General features: G+C 35.7%; 3 protein-coding genes across 3 annotated transcripts; all 3 read left to right on the forward strand.

Annotated features, from left to right (window-relative positions):
- Positions 1 to 341: 341 nt before the first annotated feature.
- LOC132710591 (olfactory receptor 5AR1-like) lies at positions 342 to 1,328 on the forward strand. The gene has a single exon (XM_087885119.1). It carries the CDS (start codon positions 354 to 356, stop codon positions 1,326 to 1,328), a length of 975 nt encoding a protein of 324 aa, XP_087741245.1. The 5' UTR covers positions 342 to 353.
- Positions 1,329 to 11,564: 10,236 nt separating this feature from the next.
- On the forward strand, positions 11,565 to 12,500 carry LOC117667162 (olfactory receptor 5AP2-like). Its single transcript, XM_060687830.1, has one exon. The coding sequence runs from the start codon at positions 11,565 to 11,567 to the stop codon at positions 12,498 to 12,500; it is 936 nt and encodes a 311-aa protein (XP_060543813.1).
- A 4,301-nt stretch (positions 12,501 to 16,801) lies between these two features.
- Positions 16,802 to 17,737, forward strand: LOC117657343 (olfactory receptor 5AP2-like). Its single transcript, XM_034405482.3, has one exon. The coding sequence runs from the start codon at positions 16,802 to 16,804 to the stop codon at positions 17,735 to 17,737; it is 936 nt and encodes a 311-aa protein (XP_034261373.3).
- Positions 17,738 to 25,865: the final 8,128 nt, after the last annotated feature.

Consider the following 25,865-nt stretch of genomic DNA (forward strand, 5'->3'; position numbering starts at 1 on the left):
AGAATTTAACAGAAAATACATTTTAGAAAGAAGTCTACATTCTTTCACAGAGAGAAATTTTTCCTGGAATATGCAAGAAGGTGAATGTAGGTATGGATCCATTGTTTGTTAATTGTCACTAAACACCTACATACAGAAATATTGTGCATGCTGTCCAGTACAATGTTGTATTTTGAAAAGAAAACATTTATCAATAGCCCATAACACAACAGTGAATACTCATGCTTCCCAAGCAAACTGTCTCTTTTTAGTCTGTGGATTTCATAGTCTCCCTTGGACATTTTCAGACAACAAAAGTCATACTACTATAAGGTTTTCCCTCTCTTTTTTATTCTATCAGAGGGGAATAATCAATGCAGACAAATCAAACCACTGTGACTGAGTTCATCCTTGTTGGATTCATGGACCACCCAGAGCTTCAGATCCCCCTCTTCATCTTCTTTCTGCTCACCTATCTCATCACTCTGGTGGGAAACATTGGGATAATCATTCTAACCACAACTGAGGCTAGGCTTCACACCCCAATGTATTTTTTTCTTAGAAATCTCTCCATTGTAGATATTAGCCTTTCTACCACCATTGCTCCTAAATTATTGACAACCTTGGTGATTGAACATTCGACCATTTCCTTCACAGGATGCACCACACAATTCTTCTTTTTTGTCATCTTTGTGACCACTGAAGCTTTCCTTCTGGCTGTGATGGCATATGATCGCTTCATAGCAATCTGCTACCCATTGGTGTATTTTGTTGTCATGTCAAAAAAGCTTTGCATCCTCTTAGTCACAGCTGCCTATGCTTGTGGCTTTGTAAATTCAACAGTGCACACCATAGTTATTTTTAGCTTGAATTTCTGCAACTCAAATACTATTAATCATTTCTTCTGTGACGTTCCTCCACTTCTTCCATTGTCCTGCTCAGATACACAGATTGCTCACTTTGTGCATTTTGTTATATCCACTGCAATTGCACTGACAACTTTTCTGACTGTTTTGATTTCTTACATTGCCATTATTACTGCTATCCTGAAGATCAGCTCTGCCCAGGGAAGATATAAAGCCTTCTCCACCTGTGCCTCCCATCTCACCACTGTGACCATTTTCTTCGGAACCATCATCTTCATATATCTAGGACCTGGCTCCAATTTCTCATTGGATAAAGACAAAATTATATCCGTCTTTTATACTCTCATCATCTCCTCACTTAATCCATTCATCTATAGTCTGCGGAATAGGGAAGTGAAGGATGCAATTAGCAGAATGCTAGACAAGATAACATTGCAATGTGTTTTTACACAGATCCAAAAGATAAATAATTCTTTTTATTAATCAAAACAAATAAAATTATGTGTGAATTTTTTTCCCTGCATAAATGGATGTAAAGTATAGTATGGACAGTAGAATGTGTCAAAGTCAACCATTTGATTGTAAGACAAAGTTTCAATGGAATCTGCATTTCCATGTAATTCAAATGTAAAATTCCTTGTTTAATTGGCACCGAGGTGGATGAAATTTATAGAATGTTTATGTCAATTAATTGATAAAGTGCAACATGTATTTCAGTTTTGTTTAATTAGTCTCAGTTAAACTGTTTCAGTCAATTTTACAATATTCCTTCAAATACCTTATAATGAAAATGGGAAATGGTTACCAAACAATATTAATTACAAAGCAGAAATATATTTTTAAAGGTTCTTTGAATTAAAAAGTTGAAGGAGGAATCAAAATTTGTTGATGATTGAGAAGACAAAGATGGCCACTAGCAATGGATATTCATCCAAAAACCATGACTTGGAAATTCTTTTTCAAACTAAGGCCCACCTAAAGGCAGGCAGAAAGAGAATGCTTCTCTCTATGTTATCTTCCCTCTCTCCCCCATTTTTTTTCACCTCAAAATGATCCTTCTGAAACTATTTTTTATCTCCAAGAAGGAGAGATGTGAGCTACAAGAAAGATAACAGGGATGGAAATAATTGATTTATATTGGATTTGTCATTATTCCTTTTTTGTTTGGAATTATGGGATATGTAGTTCGGTGAAGAGTACAAATCTCACGTTAAAAAAAAAATCTGGATATTCCAAATTATATTTACTTGGTCAAAGCCATCCAGGTTTGTGATATAAGCCCAGTTCTAAAATGTAGCTAAAATGTTTTTGATTATATTTTGAAATGTCAATAAAAGGAAATTGTGGATAGTGTGATAGATTTTAATGTTTATTGCTGAGCACATTGTAAGCCACCCTGAGTCTTCGGAGAAGGGCGGCATATAAATCAAATTTTAAAAAAAATGTTTTTGGATTAAGTTCTGCGTTGTAGGACTGGAGGCTGTCTCCTGGCTGAACTCTGTAAACTGAGGTGTGTTCAGAATTTGAACTCACAATCATCATATCTAGTCTTGGATCTATAGTGATTTGATGGAACTTCTAGCCATGAATTATATTTCAAAAACATACTTAAAAACATACTCAAAAACATACATACATGGCCATCAGTGTTTGTTTGCTTCCTACATAATAGGGCAGCTAGAAGAACAGCTGATTTCTTCACCAAAAGTAGCTCTTTGGTGGCAAAGTGTCCCTAGATTGAACTGGAACAATTAGGAATGACTCTAAGTGACTCTTGGATGACAGTTTACTTACCAATGAAGAGGAATCTTGATAATTGCAATTCATGGTAAGAACGGCCAGAGAATTGGGTCTCCATCTTTTCCTATCAGCTGATCAGGTTTTTATGCATGTGTTTTAACATTATTTTTTAACGTTACTTTCTTTTGTTTTTGCCTTACATTTTAAATGGTAAACATCTGAACTATCCTTACCCCATTGCTGGATTATAAATGTCAAGTTTTTTTACTCTTTACTACTGCTTTTTTTTTTTTCCTGGAATAACAAAACTCTTTCTGTTTTATCTCATGGAAGTCAATATACATGAAGATGTTTTCTTAGGTAATGAAAGTGATCTGATTTACACTGGACTCTTACAGTAAGGAATTGGTTTTATCATTTTTTATAAGCTTTGCTACTTTACCGTATTTTATTTCTGAATATTTCTCTGGTCCTTTTTTTTTTTTTAAGAGACAGGAACTTTCCCTTTTGTTTCGTTTATTTATTCTCTATGCTGGGAAAAAGATAGATTTTAAAATCTCAATCCTTCCTGTGGTTAGCTGGTAGTGATACAGACTGTCCCTGAGAGGAATTGCCTATGTTTTTGGGTTACACTAAAAATGGAAACAACAAAAGTTTTCTGGGAAGCCTTTGAAGGAAGAATACTTTTTAATTTATAAGCTCTTTTTGAAAATTTATTTTTTTTTAATTTTAAAACAAACTTTATTAAATTATCAAACAATTATAAAAACAATTAAAACCATAATAAGATATTCATATACATAGATCATATCATATATTTGACATTTCATTTTTATTCTTTTACATATCTATATATATTCTTCTTCTCTACACATTATATATTTCTTAACCTAGTCCCATATTCATTATCCTGACGGTGAGGTCGTTGTTGGTATTTATATGAAATAAGCATGGAAATACACTCTCAATTATCAGTTCTCAATTTAAAATTCACTATTAAAGAAAGGTAAAATTTAGTACTCATCAAGATTATCTATATGCTTTACTACGTATATCCTTATCCACTTTCTTTTCACTTAATCCAATCGTACCACTTGTCCCATACCTTAAAATACTTTGAGCTTTCTTTATCCTTTAATTTCAGTGTTAGTTGATCTGATTCCGCACATGCATATATTTTTTGTATTATCTGCTGGTCAGTTGGCAAATGATCAGTTTTCAAACTTGTGCAATTGCTATTCTGGCCGCCGTAATTATATGATGTATCAAATATGTCATTTCTTTTCTGATATTTTGTTTATATATTCCTAATAAAAAAATATCTGGGTCTAATTCTATTTCTTCTCCTGTAATTTGTGATATCCAAATTCTGATTTTCCCCAGAATACCTTGATTTTGGGACATAGCCACCATACATGATAATAAGTTCCTCAGGCCTGTTTACATTTCCAACAATTCGGATCCAAATTAGGTTACATTTGTGCTAGTCTCGTGGGGGCAAGGTGCCGCCTATACCACATTTTGTATTGGTTTTCCTTGTAGGTTACTGATTTCGTTATTTTGATGTTTTTTTCCCAAATCCTTTCCCATTCTTCTAGTTGAATATTTTTACCTATGTTTCTGGTCCAGGCAACCATTTGTCCTTTAATTATATTCTCATTTAAGTCAATTTCTAATAAGTATTTATATATTTTAGATATTAATTTCCCTTCTTTCACTTCCAGAAATTTGTCTAGCCTATTAGGATTCACATCAATTCCTCTTTCATCCCTGTCTTTCCTATATCTATTTTGTACTTGAAGGTAGGGCCGCCAATCCAATTCCATTCCCGCATCTCTGAGGTCCTGGCGTGTTCTTAGTAGTCCATTTGAGTCTAATAGATCCCTATACCGTATAGTTCTATGAAAATTTATAGTATTGGGGTGCATAGCCGCCTCCACTGTGGAAAACCATCCAGGGACCTTCATATAGCATTTTTTCTTTATCTCCAACCAGATATCAATTAATGCTCTCCTAATTATATGATTATTAAAATGTTGGTACGTTTTGTTCCCGGAATTCCACAGGAAGCGTGCCACCCCATCATTAAATCATGGCCTTCAAGTTTTAATAATCGTTGATTATCTAAGTTAACCCACTCTTTTATCCATATCAGGCATGCTGCCTTATAGTATTTCTCCCACGTCGGGAAACCAAAACCTCCTCTAAGTTTATCATCCTGTAGTGTGTTCAAGCTTATCCTGGGTTTTTTGCCCTCCCATGAAAATTTCAAAAATTTTCTTTTTGAAAATTTAGATAGGTTCATTGAAGCAACAACAACCATAAATCAATCACCTTTAGGAGTATACTCGGATACAAGCAACAGCAGAACTAGATTTGCAGTCAGATGCTTTGGAAATTAATCCACTGCTGATAGATTTGGAAAATTATAATTTGTTGGATAAGACAGGAAGGACTATGAATCCAAGAAGTCCAGAGATAACAGAATGGATCTGTGATGAATTGGACTCTCTTAAGAAAACTCATGGACTATTTGAAAAACAAATACTGTGGAGATATCTACAACACAGATTAATGACTTTGGGGAATGAAATGCAATTATATGGAAAGACCCTAATAATAGTTCTAAGGAAAAGTTTGATTACTAAGAATCAATCAAGGATATTTGATCCTAGATGGACCAGAAACAATGACTGTAGTGGATAAGGATGAAAGTGAAGCCATTGCAGACTTTCTGCGAATTAAATACAATAATAGAGTGTTAATAAAGGTAGAGGGGTTGAAACTAGTTTTTGCTGTTGGGCTTACCTGTTAACTGATTTTTATTTTTTTATTTTTTTGATGAAAATGTTTTGAAAAAATTAATTGTAGAAGCTTATATATTGTAGACCTGTTTTGCAAGGAGGGATAAATACTATGTTGAAATATATTTATCAGTATTGAACTGGGGGGGACAATATATGTGTATTTTTTTCCTCTTTTTTGTCTTGTTTGGCTTTGTTCTGCCTTTGCTTTTTTGGACTTTGTATTTTAAGTTTTGAATAAAATAAAAAATATTTTAAAAGATATCAATAAATTGGTATTTTAATGTCTCTCTATTGAATGATAAAGAATTTGCACAACAAATACAGCTACAGACTTCATAATACTTTAATTTGAATTCAGACACATCAATTGCCTGGATTTTTGAATGGGAATCATGTAAGACATATATTTCAAGTAGAACTATTGATTATGCATCATGCAAAATAAGATTAAAAATCAAAAAGAAAATAATTTGAAAGATTAATTGAATCTTTTTGGGCAGAGATTTTTTGCACAAAGAAATACAGAAAAATAAATAAATATGAACTTACTACAACAGCAGAAAAAAAATATGTTAACATGTTTATGATAGAGCTATTGGGAGAATGGTGAGATCTTGACTGATCATTTAAAGCAAAAGGAAGATTGGGCAATGATTCCAATTATTACAAGTGAAAGAAATGAAATCTATAAACTCTCAATTTTTTCAATTTTATTCAGAATTATATAGTAAACAAGAGAATTACTGAATGAATGATATAGAGGCTTTTAAAATAAAATTAATATATCACATTTAGATTAAATACAAACCAACTTTTATTTGTTCCACTATCCTAATGTAGAAATTAAACAAATAACTTTTTAAATGGCAAGTAGTAAAACACCAGTATTAAACAAGTTCCTTATCGAGTGGTATAAAACATATATACTGTAAATCTTTTGATGCCCAGAATCTGTCAAGTGTATGAAAATTTAGTTGAAAAGGTAATTTTATCAGTGGCATTTAATCACACTTATAATAGATTTATATGAAAAGCAGATAAAAGCACATCTAGTGTACTAATTATCATTCAATTTTATTGATTAATGTTGATACAAAGATTTTAACAGCAGCATTAGTAATTATACAGTATGACAGCAAGTCATATCATTTGTTATTAAGAACAATCAAGCAGGGTTTTTAAAACTAGACAACCAGTACGTAATATAAAATTAGTTTAAGGTCTAATAGATTTGAATAAAAATAAAAATAAGGATCTTGTAATCTTATCATGAGATGCTGAAAAATTCACAAACATTACATGTTTGCTGCACTAAATATATTTGGATTTCCTTTGGAATTTATAGAATGAATTAAGATATTTATGGTGTGTTTTCTCCTACATTCCCACTATTTGGAAGAATTAGACAAGGATGTGCACTTTCGCCCTTGCTTTTTAATATCTATGTAGAAACCCTGGTTTGTGTTATTAGAAACCGTAGGGGACCTACAGAGTAGTTGAACACAAATTGGTTTTATTTGTAGCTGACATTCCTCTATTTATTTCTTAAACTAACAATTTCAATATTGTTGCAAATAATAGATGCCTTTAGTAAAATAGTGGGATAGTCTATTAACCGGTCCAAACTGGAATTGATGTCTGAAGATGAATTTGATTAATTTAAGAAATATTAATTCTGTGTTTGTACCAAATCCATTTAGTATTGATGTGTGTATATTTCCATGAATATAACTCAGTAATATGTAACATAAATATATATAGAGAGAAAGGGGTTTTTTCAGATATTGATAGTTGGGAATCTTTAAAACTAACCTTTTAAAAGTTATCCATTAAACTTACCTCTCAACATTAATATTATTCCCAGATTAATTTATATTCTGAGAGAAATTCCAGTTTATATAGCTGGAAAATATTTCCAGAAAATAAATTCCTTGTTTCAAAAATTTCCATGGGGTTCTTTGAGTCCAAAAATATCTTTACATAAAATGCAATTTCCAACTAATGAGGGAGGATTCCGTTTTCCAAATCTGGAGCTATATCATCATGGTTACCCACAGGTAGTTCTCCACTTATAACCATGATTGGGCCCAGATTCTTGGTTGTTGAGCAAAGCAATCATTAAGCACTTCACTCAATAACCACAATCTCAGCTCTCCTGTTGCAATTTTTAATCAGAACATTATGGAGAGCCAAGATTCCCAGGCCTTCCCTCTACCCACCAGGAAGAACAATCTCAAGAACAATGATGTCCACTAATATTATCACCAGATTTCAGATTAATTCCCCCAGCATGCCATGAGATTTCTCTTCCTGAGTTAAAATCCCTTGGTGTGCTGAAGGAATGGGCCTTAAATCTGGTGAAAAGCTAGTGAACACCATCATTCTGGAAGGCTCAGGATGCTGGCATTTGCTAGCGTTTTTACATAATTTGAAGTTCATTGCTCCAGCACATGGCAGAATTTTACTTCCCAGCATGGAAGGGAGAATAATGTCCCCTCCACTTGATATCCTCTCTATCAGCTTCCCCATTGACTTTCTGGGGAAGCTGGCAGAGAATATTGCAAATGGTGATCACATGAATGCAGGATTCTTGGAAACCAGTTTGTCAAGCACACAAAATGTGGTCATTTGATTGGGGGGAGTCACATTTATAACAGCTAGAACAGAGGTGGGTTTCAGCAGGTTCTGTCCAGTTCTGGAGAACCGGTAGTGGAAATTTTGAGTAGTTCGGAGAACCGGTAGTAAAAATTCTGACTGGCCCCGCCCCATCTATTCTCTGCCTCCCGAGTCCCAGCTGATCAGGAGGAAATGGGGATTTTACAGTAACCTTCCCTTGCCATGCCCACCAAGCCTTGCCCACCAAGCCATGCCACACCCAGCCAAGCCACACCCACAGAACCGGTAGTAAAAAATTTTGAAATCCACCACTGAGCTAGAAGTGCTTTATGGATCATAGAACATCTGTTCCAAGAGTGTCAATGGAATACAGTTGTTCAATGATCAATCATAAATTGAGGACTACATTTATGGTGAAGCATTAAATATTGGAAGTCAATATCTTGTTAATTTTCTGACTTGGACAACCTTGGAATGTATAGGTGTAGCATCTTTGGTTCAATGGACATATTAGGAGATAAACATACTAAATCTCTGAATAGCTCTGGAAACAATTATGTCAGTTAGAAAGTTATGGAATTGAATGTCTAACCAAAAAAATTAAAGCCTTTTTCCCATACCAAACTGATTTTATGGGGAAAGCCAAATTAAAAGATGCAAGAAAATGGTGATTTGGAAAAATTGGAGGAAAATAGAGGTATGGCTTTGGAGCAACTGATAAATGATGATGTTCTAACACATTCTATGTTAAGAGGTAAATATCATCTATCGGATATAACCCAAAGAGAATATTTAAAATTCCAACTTTTCTTAACAACATTGATCAGCAGCATTTTCAGCTTCAGAGACATCTGAGACATTAGAATTGCTTAATGTCTTTAAAACTAAAAAATGTACTACTGGTTTCTGCAGCTATTTGTTATCAATAAATCAGTTTGATATGCTGATGCTAAGAAATGGGTGGAATAAGAAATTAGAGGTGGAAGAATGGAAGAGTGTTTTGACTTCTATAGCAAGAGTGTCAACAGAGTGTAAATTATGATTTAGACAACAGAAAATAATATTTAGAATTTATTGGACTCCATTGTGTTTTGGCCGTAGAAAAGGACTGCCAAAAACAGTATTATGTTGGAGATGTAATGATAAGGATACTACTTCTTTAAAACATATATTCCTACAATGTCCCATACTTAGAACGTTTGGGGAGAAAGTAATGGATTATATAAATGTGATTCTATGACAAAAGTTAACATTTTCAGAAAATATTCTTGTGAATTACATATCTGGTGCATGAAAATTTGACAATTGGACAATGTAAATGGCTTCTTTGTGCCCTTACTAATTGTATCACTCAATGGATGACCTGATTGCATTTACCAACTATGAGCAGATTGCCTATGATATAGACTTTGTATGGAGAAACGTAATGCGATATTGTATCCATTTATTCAAAATACAGAAGGTTAAAAAAAGAAAGAAAGAAAACATGATAATTATATACATGTATTAGCAATACCGTATATATGTGCTTGAATAATAATTGTACTGCATGACTATATGTAGAAATATAACTTCATGCCCAGATAGAAAAATCAGGAATATTTGGAAGGAAGACAAAACCCCCATGTTGCCAGTCCAAGTTTGGATAGACAGTCTAGCATACGAAGTTGGATTGTCAATTCTTCATGATTTAAAAACAGGTATTGTCACTACTTTGCCATTGTTGGTTCCACTTCATTAACTGTGCCTTCATAGTAGGATTGAGGTCCTTTAATCATTATGTCCCTCAATTTGCCAGTTAATGCTTCAAATAAAAATGATCAAACCCTATGATGAAGTTTCTTTGTGATTTGCAATGTGAATTAATTATGCACAGCAACTATACAGTGGAAATATGAATTCCCAACAGGTTCTCAGCTATAAATTGCCAAGAATCGTATTGAACATTTTAATGATATGTTAATTACTTCAACTTAGAGCTTCATGGGCTTGGTTTTTAACTGATAAAATATAAAATGAGCAGTTCTATCCCAATGTTTCATCTTTCATCTTTGGAAATGAAATCTTGATTCTAAGATGGTAAGTTCTTCAATTACTGACTGCTAAATGCTTACATTTTCCTGATCCTCATCACCATCATATTTTTGCAGAATACTCAAATATTGTGATGTTAAAATAATTGGTCTTTTTCTTAGAATGCTCTTGTTACACACACTCCAAAAGGTTCCTCATAATGCTTTGTGAGATGCAGAAATGCAGAATGAAGTTCATGAGGGCCTGGTGGCTCAGCAGACTGATAGCATTGTGATTAACACCAGCTGTCGGCAATTACTGTAAGTTCGAATCTCACCAGGCTCAAGGTTGACTCAGCCTTCCATCCTTTCTAAGGTAGGTAAATTGAGGACCCAGTTTGTGGGGGCAATAAGCTGATTTTGTATAAATATACAAAAGTATGAAGGCTATTGCTTAACACATTGTAAGCCACCCTGAGTCTCCGGAGAAGGGCGGCATATAAATCAATTTTTTTTAAAAAAATGTGTCAACAGTATTTCTTTCTTTATTCCAGCTTATTAATAGAAACTATAGTGAGATATCTTAATATTTGTACATCGAGCGAAAAAGAGTTACTTACAGTACCTTCTCAGTCAATTTATATATTTATGATATAGCAAAGATGTGAATGTCCAAAGAGACAACATATACACACACCTACTCAAATAAAGTGACTGCAACTTCACATATGAATACGAAGATATCTTGTAGCCAGTGGAGTAATATATTGCAGAATATTGCCAGTGTCTTGCCAGTTTTCAAATCCAGTTAATCTGAACTGCAAATTCATATATATGTTTAGCATTCCACTTAAGTGTATTTCTACTTGGAAAAAGAAAGCATATAGATCACTCCTGCAAGACAGGGCTGTAGCGTATGGTAATCACTTTGAAATGCTCTAAAAACTAGTTGTAAATGTAAAGATTATGGATCATTAACTGGAATTTATTTCAGATGCAAGTTCAATAAATATTGATGCATAGCAGCCAATAGACACCACAAGTCCACAGAACACTTCCTGCCAAGGTGGATTTCATTTCTGGCTGAGGACTGTGGGTGAGAATTATACATCCATACAGTTCAACTGATTGATCACTCTGAGCTTCTTTGGAGATTGTAATGTAATGTAATTGTAATTCTTTCTAGATTGTAATGGAGAGCACATTTAAGCAGGAACTCTACATTCTTTTGCAGAGAGATCTGCTTCCTGGAATATGCAAGTACAGTAGATAATGGTAGGTATGAATCTATTCTTTGCTAAATGACACAGCAGTCCTACATAATGGTGTGCAGTCTCCAATACAACATTGTTTTGTATTGTATTTTGTATTTTGAAAAGGGCATATTTATCAAGAGCCCATAATACAACAGTGAGCACTCATACATCCCAAGCAAATTCTTCCTTTATAATTTTGGGTTTTCTTTCCCTTGGGCATTCTAAACAATCCAACAGTCATACTGCCATACGTTTTGCCTTTTTTATTCTATCAGAGGGAAATAAAGAATGCAGACAAATCAAACCACTGTGACTGAGTTCATCCTTGTTGGATTCATGGACCACCCAGAGCTTCAGATCCCCCTCTTCATCTTCTTTCTGCTCATCTATCTCATCACTCTGGTGGGAAACATTGGGATAATCACTGTAACAAAAATTGATGCTAGGCTTCACACCCCCATGTACTTTTTTCTTAGAAATCTCTCTATTATAGATCTTGGCCTTTCTACCACCATTGCCCCTAAATTGTTGACAACATTTATGATAGAACATTCAACCATTTCCTTCACAGGATGCACTACACAATTCTTCTTTTTTGTCATCTTTGTGACCACTGAAGGTTGCCTTCTGGCTGTGATGGCATATGATCGCTTCACAGCAATCTGCAACCCATTGCTGTATTTTGTTGTCATGTCAAAGAAGCTTTGCTTCCTCTTAGCTATAGCTGCCTATACTTGTGGCTTTGCAAGTTCAACAGTGCACACTATAGTTATTTTTAACTTGAATTTCTGCAGCTCAAATACAATTAATCACTTTTTCTGTGACGTTCCTCCAATGCTTCAGTTGTCCTGTTCAGATACACATATTACTCGCATTGTGCATTTTGTTATATCCACTGCAATTGCACTGACAACTTTTCTGACTGTTTTGATTTCCTACATTGCCATTGTTATTGCCATCCTGAAGATCAGCTCTGCCCAGGGAAGATATAAAGCCTTCTCCACCTGTGCCTCCCATCTCACCACTGTGACCATTTTCTTTGGAACCATCATCTTCATGTATATACGACCTGGCTCCAATATCTTATTGGATAAAGACAAAATCATATCCGTCTTTTATACTCTTGTCATCTCCTCACTTAATCCACTCATCTACAGTCTGCGGAACAAGGAAGTAAAGAATGCATTTAGCAGAATGCTAGACAAGATGATATTGTTGAAATAAAAATGGTATAAATGTGACTTCCTTCATGTCAAAAAAGAAACCCATACTTGGATTTCTCTGAGAAAAATACTGTTGAATACTTGATAATATTTTGAGCAGGTGAGAAAAGGCTTGAAATTTCATGTAGGTTATCTAAATGCTAAATAAATTGAAGGAATAAATGAAAGGACAATGTATTTTTAAATTGACTTATAAGAAGAAGAATTGTTTTTATTAATCAAAACAAAATTATGTTTGAATACTTCTTCCTCTGTAAATGATGTACAGTATAGACAGAAACATTAAACTTCAGAAGAGTGTGCCAAAGTCGATGATTGATCATAAAACAAAGTTTAGATGGAATCTGTAGTTCCATGTAATTCAGATGTAAAAATTTTTATTATTTTATTGGATGTAACTAATAGAATGAACTGACCGAGCTGGATGTAACTGATAGAATGTCTATGTCAATTAATTGGTAAAGGGCAACATGTATGTTCAGTTTTGCTTAATTACTCCCACTTAAACTGTTTCAGTCAATTTTAAAACATTCCTTCAAAACACCTTATAATAAAAATGGGAAATGGTCACAAAACAATATTAATTACAAAGCAGAAAGATATTTTAAGGGTCTTTGAATTATAAATTTGATGGAGAAAACAAAACTGTTGTTGACTGAAAACACAATAGATAGCCAGAAGTGTTTCTTTGATTCCAAGAAGATCTTTACTAAAATGCAACTACCAACTAATGATGATCAGTCTTCCATATCTGGCTTGCTTGAAATTATCATGCTTGAAAGTAGTCCTCTACTTTTATTTGCTTATTTATTTATTTAAACTCATATGCTCTGCATTGCACCTAAAGGTGACTCTAAGCAGCTTACAATCATAAAAACAAGGTAAAATATTAAAAGAATAAAAATTGACAAGATGGGAAAAGGAAACAACATGTACATGGGGAAGAGATGGGATCTTATCTTAGTCAATTAAGTATGTCCAGAATGACCCATTGGGGCCCCAGGCCATTTGGCACAGCTACTCCCATTGGGTAAATCAGTTCCTCAGATAACTTGGACCTAAGCCATGAAGGGCTTCAAAGGTAATAATTAACCATTTGAATTGTATCGGGTGTAACCTAGCAACCAGTGCAGCTTGTGGATCAGCAATATAACATGGGCCACTCTAGAGGCTCCAAGAACTGTCCACAAGGCTGCCTTCTGCAACAGCTGTAGCTTCTGAATTCCCTTCAAGGATAGCCCCATATAAACCATGTCCAAGCATAAAATGACCAGGGCTTGAGTGACTGAGAACAGGGACTCCCAATTGGGAAAGAGAGCAACTGGTGCATAACAGTGCAAAGGTTTTCCTAGCCATGACTACCCCCTGCTCTTCAAGCAGAAATTTAGAGTCCAGGAGAACCCCCAAATTGCACACTGGATCTGTCTAGGACAGTGCAACCCCATCCCGATTAAAGATATTGAAGTTCCAGATCCTGAAGCTCCTTATATCCAAAAGTCTTAGCAGGCTTCATCTGAAGTCTCCTGTCCCCGTCCAAACTTTCCCAACTTCTGGGCACTGCAAGAAGGCAGTGAAATTATTACTTGGGTTACCAAGGATAGAGATATAACCTTGAGTATCATCAGCATATCTCACCCATAGTGGTGGATGGTTTCACCCAGCGGCTTCATATAGGTGTTTAAAAAGAGTGTAGAGAGTATCTGCCCATTCAACACACCACAGAGGAGTAGCTGTGGACAAGACTTCTCACCAACTGGGATTATTCTTGGAAAAAGAGCCAAACCAGCACAAGTCTGTGCCACCCAGCCTCAAACCCCTCAGCTAGCCCCAAAGGATATCATGGTTAATGCTGTCAAGGTGACTGAGAGGTCAAGGAGAACAAGAATGGATACATTTTATGATTTCCTTTCCTGTATTTTTCCACCTCTTTTTTTAATTTTCTTTTAAATATGTACCTATATGTACTTCCTATATGTAGTTTTATCTTAGAAGGGGATTCTTTATTTTAAAAGCAATAAAATAAAAAAACAAAAGAGAAATCTGTTGTGGGCTGGGATCCCAATTTATTTTTTTGTAGTCTACATCAAAAAGTGTACATCATCAGAGCAACACGTGCAATATTAACAGGGTTCTGCAAAACTCTGATGGAGTCATTTAATACAAAGATGATGTTATTTATTTTAATTGATTGAATGACCAAATCATCACCAAGACAGGCCTGAAAAGGTTGAAATTTATCTGATTCTTCTTCCTCTCCTTTTCCTCATGCTGCTGGGTCACTAAAAATCTGATGACCCACTTGGCTCTACAGAGAGTGCTGAATGTTCTCATTTACTCACTACCACTGTGATTCAATGATGGCAAAACTATGGCATGCATGTTGGAAGTGGAGCCATCTCTCTGGACGCGCCAGCCATCGCCCATTGCTCTTCTGATTTTCGGCGTGCGTATGCGTGCCGGCCAACTGGCCTTCAAGCGTGCGGGATCACCGTAAACCGGAAGTGCAGCTCCCTAGCGCACATGCGAATGCTGGGAAGCTGAGCTTCTGGTTTCCGGCCCACATATGCGTGCCAGCCAACTGGTCTTTGCGTGTGCATGTATGCCAGAAACTGGAAGACCAGGTGACTGGTGCGCATGCGCACACCGGAAACTGGAAGTTCAGCTTCCCAGTGCACACATGCGTGCCCGGGAACTGCTCTTCTGGTTTCTAGCAGCGTGCGCATGCTCCTGTTTTGGCACTTGGTGCCGAAAAGGTTCGCCAACACTGGCCTATATGAAAGCATGCAAAGACTGTACATGTTTAAGGCTCCACTTCACAACTTCCTAAAACAGAGAGGAACTGCGAAGCGCATGCTCAGCGAACCGGTTGTTACACTGATTGAATCCCACCACTGGATAGGCTATGTCTAAAATGAAATGTTGAACAGTCAGTTCTACTTGATTTTAAAACAGGTATCAACACTACTCTGTATTGTTGGTCTGGCTGCTCTGGCTTTCAGAGTATGATTGATTTAATCTGTACATTCCTCTTTTAGCAAGTTAATCTTACAAATAAATTTGATCAAACTATATAATGATGTTTCATAGTGAGTTGCAATGGAAGTGTGAACTAATTATGTACAGCAACTATACAATGGATATATGAATTCCCAGTAGGACCTCAGGTGTATTTTGCCAAGAATTGTATTGAGTATTTTAATGATATGTTAATTACGTCAATAGAGAGTTTCATGGGCTTGGTTTTTAACTGATGGCAAACAAAGTATAAAATGAGGAATTATATCCCAATGTTTCATTTTTCATCTTTGGAAATGAATCTTGACTTCTAATCTGGTAAGTTCTTTAATTAACACTTGTAATTATCCAAATATACTGTTAAAAGTTCATATCTTCTTCCTCCTTCTCCTCCTCCTCCTGCACTTCCATCTCCTACTCCTCGTCATTATTAGATTTTTGCAGACAGATGTAGGAATACTCAAAAGTTCTGATATGAAAATATTGATCTGTGTTTTACTTAGAATTTTCTTTTACCCAAACTCCAAAAGCTACTTCATGATGCTTGGTGAAAATTAAATCTCTTATAATACATGAGATGCAGAAATGCAGAATGAAGTTTATGAGTCAACAGTTGGTGCCTTCTTTCTTATTAGGCGATACTATAGTGAGACATCTCATTATTTGTGCATTGACGGAAAGGGTTACTCTCCGCACTCAATTAATATTACTTATGATATAGCAAATATATTTATTTTCAGAAGGACAACAATTACATACTCTTGGTCAATTCCAGTCAACACAACCTGACATATGAGACTTCTTGCCAGTGGAATATTATATTACATGATTTAGTCAGTGTCTTGCAGTTTTCAAAGCCAGTTTATCTAAAATGAAGATTTAGATATATATTTGGCATTCCACTTAAGAGTACTTGGAAAAAGAAATACTAAATGGAACTCTTCTGATCAGCTACTTTGAAATGCTCTAAAAACCAACTGCAAAAGTAAATATTATAGTTCATAAATTGGAATTAATTTCAGATGCGTATTCAATATATATTCATACATAGTAGCCAATATGCACGGAGATGATGGTAGGTAGCTAATTGTCACTGGAGTGCTATGTAATGGTGTGCACAGTCTCCAATGCAACATTGTACTTTGAAAAGAGCATATTTATCAAGCAAACGGTTTCATTTAGCTTGGGGTTTTCAGAGTCTCTCCCTTAGGCATTCTCAAACAATCCAACACTTATATTGCTATAAGGTTTTCCCTCTCTTTTTATTCTATCAGAGGGAAATAAACAATGCAGATAAATCAAACCATTGTGACTGAGTTCATCCTTGTTGGATTCATGGACCACCCAGAGCTTCAGATCCCCCTCTTCATCTTCTTTCTGCTCATCTATCTCATCACTCTGGTGGGAAACATTGGGATAATTATTCTAACCAGAATTGATGCTAGGCTTCACACCCCCATGTACTTTTTTCTTAGAAACCTGTCCATTATAGATATTAGTCTTTCTACTACCATTGCCCCAAGATTGTTGACAACATTTGTGACAGAACATTCGACCATTTCCTTCACAGAATGCACCACACAATTCTTCTTTTCTGCCATCTTTGTGACCACTGAAGGTTGCCTTCTGGCTGTGATGGCATATGATCGCTTCACAGCAATCTGGAACCCATTGCTGTATTTTGTTGTCATGTCAAAGAAGCTTTGCTTCCTCTTAGTCATAGCTGCATATACTTGTGGTTTTGCAAATTCAATAGTCCAGACCACATTTATTTTTACTTTGAATTTCTGCAATTCAAATATAATTAATCATTTCTTCTGTGATGTTCCTTCAATGCTTCAGTTGTCCTGTTCAGATACACACATTGCTCACTTTGTGAATTTTGTTATATCCACTGCAATTGCACTGACAACTTTTCTGACTGTTTTGATCTCCTACATTGCCATTGTTATTGCTATCCTGAAGATCAGCTCTGCCCAGGGAAGATATAAAGCCTTCTCCACCTGTGCCTCCCATCTCACCACTGTGACCATTTTCTTTGGAACTATCATCTTCATGTATATACGACCTGGCTCCAATTTCTCATTGGATAAAGACAAAATCATATCTGTCTTTTATACTCTTGTCATCTCCTCACTTAATCCACTCATCTATAGTCTGCGGAACAAGGAAGTAAAGGATGCATTTAGCAGAATGCTAGACAAGATAATATTGTTGAAATAAAAGTGGTATAAATGTGACTTCCTTCATGTCAAAAAAGAAAGCCATTGTTGCATTTCTCTTAGAAACATCCTATTGAATGCTTGGTAACAATTTAGGGAGGTGAGAAAAGAAGTTTTAGATAAGTGATACAAAGACTAAAAGGAAAGGACAATGTATTTTCATGCTGACTTAAAAAGAAAGATAATTCCTTTTTATTAATCAAAACAAATACAATTATGTTTGAATGCTTTTCTTGTGGAAATGGATGTACAGTATTGACACAAACATTAAACTAAATAAGAGTGTGTCAAAGTCAACCATTTGATTGTAGAACAAAGTTTAGGTGCAATGCGTATTTCCAGGTAATGGGCAGCAAACAAATTTAATAAATAAATAAAATAAAGTTCTTAAAGCACACCTTTTCCCAAAATAGTTTGGCTTTTACCATGTGACTTCAGCAGTGATTTGATTGATTGATTGATTGATTGATATGATATGATTTGATTTGATTTCTATATTTGATCAACCCAGCAAGTCACTCTGGGCAGCATACATCATAAAACATAGATTTATACAATGTGATATAAATACATTTGCTATATTACCTGACACTTGGACTAGAGTATCAACTGGGTGATTTATATCAGCAGGATTGTGGACTTGATGGCACAATCAAGCCCCATTGCTGTTTGTTGTGTACATGCCAAACATGTACACAAGAAACAGGACTTAGATCACTGTATTATATCTGCCTTTTTCCAGATTTTGATCCAACACTCCAGAATCACATGTTAACATTTTCAGGTGCTATCATAAAGAATTTTAGTATGGTAGCTAGGTTCAGCTAAATGGATCAATATTGTTAAACTAATAAATCATAGTTATCAATTGAACATGCAAGCTTTTGACATTTCCAGAACGCTATCAGAATGTATGATACTAAAACCAAGATGACTAATAAACCCTAAAGTTTTCAAAGGCCAAGGTTGTGGTCATGATGGCTGCAACTTAAAACAGAATGCAAATGTAAAATTGCAGACAGAATGCATTAATGAGTAATATTAGCAAATACTGAACAAATACTGATGTATATATACATCAGAGTTGTGCTGTCTGAGTTTGGTTGTTTGCTTGCAGATATTTCATTACCCAACAAAGTAGCATCAGTGCTATCCTAGCACTGACTATGTTATTTAGTTGGGTAACCAAACATCAGCAAACAAACAATATACAGTGAGCATCAAGGAACAACATTCTGAATACCTAATGTTCTGGAACACTGAAACAACCAGCATCTCCCTTCTCAAGCCACAAGGAGAGGCTACATATCTGGCATAACTTGATATAACCTGATATAAACCTGATTTAACTCTGATCTATCCCTGATTTAACCCCAGCAAGATGGAGAAAATTATTCAAGACATGAGCAAGGAAAATATTGGTGAATAGCTTCTGCCTTTTAGGATCAATCATCAACAGTAAACTAACAATCTAGAATTAAAATGCACATAGTAGGGCATCCTGAAGGTTTTGGAAAAGAATATGCCTATAGTATAATACCTACCTATATACCTACAAAATATTACAAGCCATATTATTCTCTATAACATTATATGGAATGAAAGTTAGACTTTCAAGAAGCAGGATAAGAAGAATATTTGATGCTTTAATTTTGGTATTGGAAACCTGAGAATGCCATGGACAGCCAAAAAAACCCCCAAAACGAATGGATCAACAAATTAACCAAGAATTCTCATATAAGGCACAAATGATCAGTCTCAAATGATTGTACTCTGGATACAACCTTATGCAAAGACCTAGTTGCATGTTGCATTGTACCTTATGATTCTTGACAAATGTATCTTTTCTTTTATGTACACCGAGAGCATATGCACCAAGACAAATTCCTTGTGTGTCCAATCACACTTGGCCAATAAAAAATTCTATTCTGTTCTGTTCTGTTCTGTTCTGTTCTAGTTATGTTGAGAAGGTTCTAATGCTGGGAAAGATTGAAGGAAAGCCAGAAGGTCTTCTTTACCTTGACATTGATTGCTGTCCTCCAGGACCCAAATATATTTTTTTTACAAACTCACCAGTGGAACAATAAGCAGGCAGGTTTTGTTTTTTTTCCAAATGTTCTGATGGAAGAAAGGGTAGACAAATGAACTGACTGCTGTTTAAAAAAATTAAAAGGTGAAATTGACAAGGCTCTTTTCTCCTTCCAGGACTCCATGCAACTAAAATGTACAAAAGAGCCATCACTAAATCTTAATTTTAGCTTTTGCAAAAATTAATTATTAAAGTATTATTTAAAAATTCCTGAATTATTGCATCCTCTTTTTTGTTACTTTCTGATTATTTAAATACTCTGTGTTTCTGAAGCTGGAGTAAGTTGATGTCATCTTTAACCAGCTACCAATTGACCAAATCAATGGTAGGAAGCAGCAACAGCTGAAAGTTAAATCTTCTTTTGGAAGAAGATATACAGCAGACTTGTCCAATCCATCGCCTGCAAGCCTGGATAGCTAGTAATGTGGCCCCACAACTTTTAACATTATTATATGCTTTTTAGTGATTTTTAAAAGTGATACTATATTATATATTTTACATGCAGCCCACTCAATGAGGCCCAGGCAAGCCAGAAGATTGGACAACCCTGCTATACAGCATCCTTAATTTCTCTTGTTCTATGAGCTGGTACTATCAAGGGGTGTGCAAGGGGTGTGCAGATAATCTTGAAAAAACGAATGCAAAGATCAATAAGCAAAAGATAGCTCAGTCCTGGGAAAGGAAAAACGAACAATCTGAGAAACAAAAAACAACCCCACCTTTACAGTGTTTGGTACAAAAGGGGCAGCAGAAGGATTGTTTTGCAGGCTTTTGAGATTCTTTTATTCCACCATACCAGCACAGTAGCATTCCTGAAATCCTTGCTCTGTTTCCTGCCCTGGTCTATTTTGAAGGGCCGACAAGAGTCCAGGATACATGCTAGAAATCAGCATAGATGTGCCAAGAACATCTTTGCTTAGCTGCTTTGCCTGCTTATTATTAGTAAAATAAAAGAAGAGTGTGTGATATACACAATTGGACTTTCAGAAAAGAACTTTTTCTTTTTTAAATTCAGATTGTATCCAGGACTGAACACTTGGACACAGGGCCCAATCTAAGGTGAGACTGATCAGCCTGGGCAAAACATAAATAACTAACATTTTTGCTTGTCAGGAGATGATGACATTGGCAAGAAGCATTAACAATCCTAAGGCAATGGAGACCACATTGTTTCAGAAAAAATGATATAGACATTCTAGAGGCTATGGGTGTTTAAATCCAGGGTTTTAGAATTCATTTGAAAACTGCCTGCAATGTTGCTCCTTTAGGTTAACATCATATGATACAGTGGTAGGTTTCAAAAAATTTTACGACCGGTTCTGTGGGTGTGGCTTGGTGGGTGTGGCATGGTTGGTGGGCGTGGCATGGGAAGGATACTGTAAAATCTCCATTCCCACCCCATTCCAGGGTAAGGATACTGTAAAATCTCCATTCCCTCTCCAATCTAGCGGAAGGTTTCTGCCAAATCCCCATTTCCTCCCGATTAGCTGGGACTCAGGAGGCAGAGAATAGATGGGGGCACGGCCAGTCAGAATTTTTACTACCAGTTCTCCGAACTATTCAAAATTTCCACTACCGGTTCTCCGGAACTGGTCAGAACCTGCTGAAACCCACGTCTGATGTGATATTTACAGATGGAGCTGTTCCTACAGTAATGATGCATCTTAGCAGATTCCTGACATACAGGTTGAGGCAGTTTTGTGGAAGGATGGTCTTTACAAATTAATAAAAAAAGGATGTTTTGTTATCTGTTGCCCTGGATATTCTTGATTACGCATGCTAAAAATTTCTAGATTACTCTACTGCAAACACAGCACTGTGAAGAGAATTACTGGAGAGAGGGATAGAAGAGTAGTCTGTTTTGAAATGTCACTATGACAAGTAAGTGGAATGTTTGTATTTTCTTCTGAAGAATCAAGTGACATTTGTGACATTTTTAATTCAAGGCAGGGCAGGTCTATTATATAAGTGAGACCTTTATTTTGTATACACATCTACTCAGAAATAAATCTAGTAGAGATTAGTCCTAGTAAAACAGGTTTGCAGATTTACTGATCATTCTCTGCAGACCAGATATTTTGTGATTGCTGGTTTCATGCACCATAATAGATACATTATACATATAAGGTGTATTTTTGTTTTTTATTGAATTTTATTACATTAATCAATTTAAATAGCTGATCAGTTCACAGTTCTGACCCTGGGAGACGTACATTGAATTAAAAATGGAAAACAGATAATAACCAACCAAATAAAACAACAAGAATGCCCTGAAACCAAGGCCACAGCACAAAAATAATCTCAACCATTACATTACATGTAGATTCATCCAATGTTCTGCTTGGTCCCAAGAAAAGAGCCACGTTTCAAGGCTTTGCAAAAAGCTAACAGGGTCTATCCACATCTTGAGAGGTGAGTTTTAGTGGGATATATGAAACTATCTCCCACTTGCTGAGTCAAAAAATAATATCCTGTAAATTCTTTGTCCATCTGGATCTTATAATTAAACTATGTCTAGACAATTCACACTAACTTTTCAAGAGATAACACAGTTTTCTTCTCTAGTATGAGCATTGCCACTGGGACTTATTATAATACACGAAAGACTCTGCCTGCGTCTCCCCCCCCAGGACATCTTAGATTTTCTACAAGCAAAATATGCTAATTTTCTGAGAATAAAATATATGGATCCTACCCTTTTGAAATATTGCATGTAATGAGGCTGTATCAATCTATTTGTTGGACATGGAAAACTGTAGAGAGGCCCCTTATGTTTCCCATGCCTGCCATTTTTCTGCAATACTTTGGTAAGTTGAATAATATTTCTAACAAATAAATATTTCATGACAAAGGGAAAGAAGGGAAAGTTAAAATTTAGAGATTAATATAGGATGAATACAAGCAAGAAATATATATAATTGTTTACAACTATATTTGTTAACCAATTTTGTTGATAGAAGTGGCTTTTTTTTCACATAAAGACTATATCTGCCCATCAAAATGTGCATCCTGCTGAATGCTGTAAACTTTCTCTCCCTCTCTCTCTCTCTCTCTCTCTCTCTCTCTGTGTGTGTGTGTGTGTGTGTGTGTGTGTGTGTGTGAGAGAGAGAGAGAGAGAGAGAGAGAGAGAGAGAGAGATTGTATGAGATTGTACGTGATCACTTTTCTGTAGTACAGCATGTTCATATCTACCAATATCTACAAACTTCATTTATACTGGTGGACTTAAATCAGAGGTGGGCGTCACACAATGTAACAACCAGTTCACCCAGAACCGAAAATGTGAGCACGCGCCTTCCATGCCTGTGCATGGAATCAAAAACATAATTATATAGGATGGGATAGCACTGGGGGGGGGGTTCGCCGGGCCCAACCGCTGGTCAGAACTACTGGTTTGCCCAAACCAGTCCAAACCAGCAGCAGCCCATCTCTGACTTAAATGTATCTTAGTCTAGTGTGTGTAGTTAAACTCTGACAAAAAGACTAGGTTATAATTTTATTCCCAAAGTGATTTAAGAAGATATTCAGGAGAAAAAAGAGAAGGATGGCCACTTGCCACAATATGCTTCTCTTAAAGCATCTCATTCATCTATCAGCTTTAATTGAATGGAAAAATCCATCAGCTGAAACCTTCAGAACACAACCTTCTTCTCTTCAGCGAAAGGCATTAATACTAAATTTATCTATGATGACAACATAGAAATGACATGAACTTACTATTTTGTGCCATGAATGACTTCACAGCAGAAATAATGCACTAAGTTTTCATCCTCCAAGATACAACTTCTTAAACTATGTCAAAACTGAACTTAGAAAACACTGATATAACATTGCAAAACAGCCACTGCGAAAAAGTGCATATTTTTTTTGCACCTAATGTAATTGGAAAACAGCTTTTAATCAGCATAAAGGCTATAAAACAATCAGTGTTGACTAAACTTTAATTGGTTTAGGATTCTGTATTGGTGAGAAGATAGCCACCAGAAGCTAAAAAATGATAGTAATAAAGAAACATGTTTTTTCATCCAATAAACTTCTTTAGTTGAGCTTCCAGAAACAATACTTCATCCTACCTTCTTCCAACAAAGCATTCTTTCATTTAATATGACTAAAAATGTATTTCCCCCTCTAGTCCTAAATTCTAAAACAGGGAATGATTTGCCTCATGCCAGATTAAGCCATAGTGGAATGCATTTGTTTTGGACTTAATTTAAATATAAACCCAATCAGATTTAAGTCATGGTTAAAATAAAGTTCAATGTTTGATCCCAGCCAATAACATTGCACTCTGCAGAACAAAGGAGGATAGTTTCATGAATGTGATGAACAAGGACAACTATTTACCTTGGAGATATTTGCTTACTGAAGACTGGACCTTTCCCAAGAGGCAGGATGAAAAAAGAAATCTCCTCTATTCCTCCATTTAGTCAATCTTTCCTCTTTCAATCACCTCACTTTGCATCTTGACCAATGAAGTATTGAGTGGGAAAGTGGGATTTATGAGTGGATACATTCACACACTTTCAATTGAGATAGAAGAGTTCAGGATCTTGGTGGTAGAACATCGAACATCTTGTCCCCAAAGGCAAGGCAGGCCTCCATTTTCCTAGCCTTTGGAAAACCATCAAGACCTGATTCTGCCAACTTTTTTGTGGGGGGTCATTTAATTCTGAAGGTGATTGGTGGATTGAAGAGGCTCCTTCTGCCTTTTAACTTTGAAATCATCCTTTTTGACTCTTTTAAATTTGTTTTTAGATTTATTTTTATTGTGGCTTTTATATGACTTTATTATTTTATTTGAAACTGCACAGAGTCACGCACGTGTGATAGGCAATACAGAAATTTGAAAAATTAAATAAATAAATAAAAATAAAAACATATGCAGTAATGAAGTGCTCAAGGCAACACATAGCACTCAGAGAGACTATTACAGTACAAATTTTTACATTAGTTTAAGCATCACATATTATACATGTATACATGCATGCTTACTGATTCTCACTTTGCTTGTTACATCCTGTCCAAGGAATGCACAGGGATTGGAGAAGGCAGGAATACTCCATCAATTACAGTTGTGTGCCTGATTTGGAAAACTTTTATCCTTTTATCAGCAGCATCTGTCACACATTCCTTCCCATCTTATCTTAATCTTTCATTGACCTTTGTGTGATCTGCTTCATGATACCTCTTATCTGTGGTAACTGGAATCCAGATCTGGTTTGCTTGCTTGGTTGTTTTCCACCCTCCTCTGCAGATTTGCATTTTTCAGGATCTTGGTGGTAGAACATCGAACATCTTGTCCCCAAAGGCAAGGCAGGCCTCCACTTTCCTAGCCTTTGGGAAACCATTAAGACCTGATTCTGCCAACTTTTTTGTGCGGAGGTCATTCAATTCTGAAGGTGACTGGTGAGTTGAAGAGGCTCCGTCTGCCTTTTAACTTTGAAATCATCCTTTTTGACTCTCTTTTAATTTTATTTTTAGCTTTATTTTTAATTGTGGCTTTTCTATGACTTCATTGTTTTATTTGAGTCACGCAAGTGTGATGGGCAATACAGAAATTTGAAAAATTAAATAAATAAATAAAAATAAAAACCTATGCGGTAATGAAGTGCTCAAGGCAACACATAGCACACAGAGAGACTATTACAGTAATGAGAAAATGTGCTGTATCTCTGGAAGTGGGGTCCTTATCAAGGCATCAAGGCAGAAGAGTTCTTACCCTCCTCTCTCACTAGAAAACACTGGGAGCCAAGTACACCTGCCATATTCTGGAAATTCTCATTGCAAAATGTTTACCTAACATGTAGCCAGCACAGAAGCTACAAAAGCTCAATATTTGGATCTGGATGCCATGTCAAACCAAAGGTTCATATTATCTGTAATTTATAAAGGTTTTCTTCAGTATTTTCCCACTTTCTAGAAATAAGCTTTACCTTCTGTACCTTCTTTGCTCCCTTACCCGTGGCCTGCGTGTGACGCTGCTGGATGAAATACTACTCTTCTATGATACGGATTGTTAGTATTGAAAACCAAGCGAAGG

Source organism: Pantherophis guttatus, chromosome 1, assembly GCF_059756535.1.
Source record: "Pantherophis guttatus breed Tessera chromosome 1, ASM5975653v1, whole genome shotgun sequence".
Lineage (NCBI taxonomy): Eukaryota > Metazoa > Chordata > Lepidosauria > Squamata > Colubridae > Pantherophis > Pantherophis guttatus.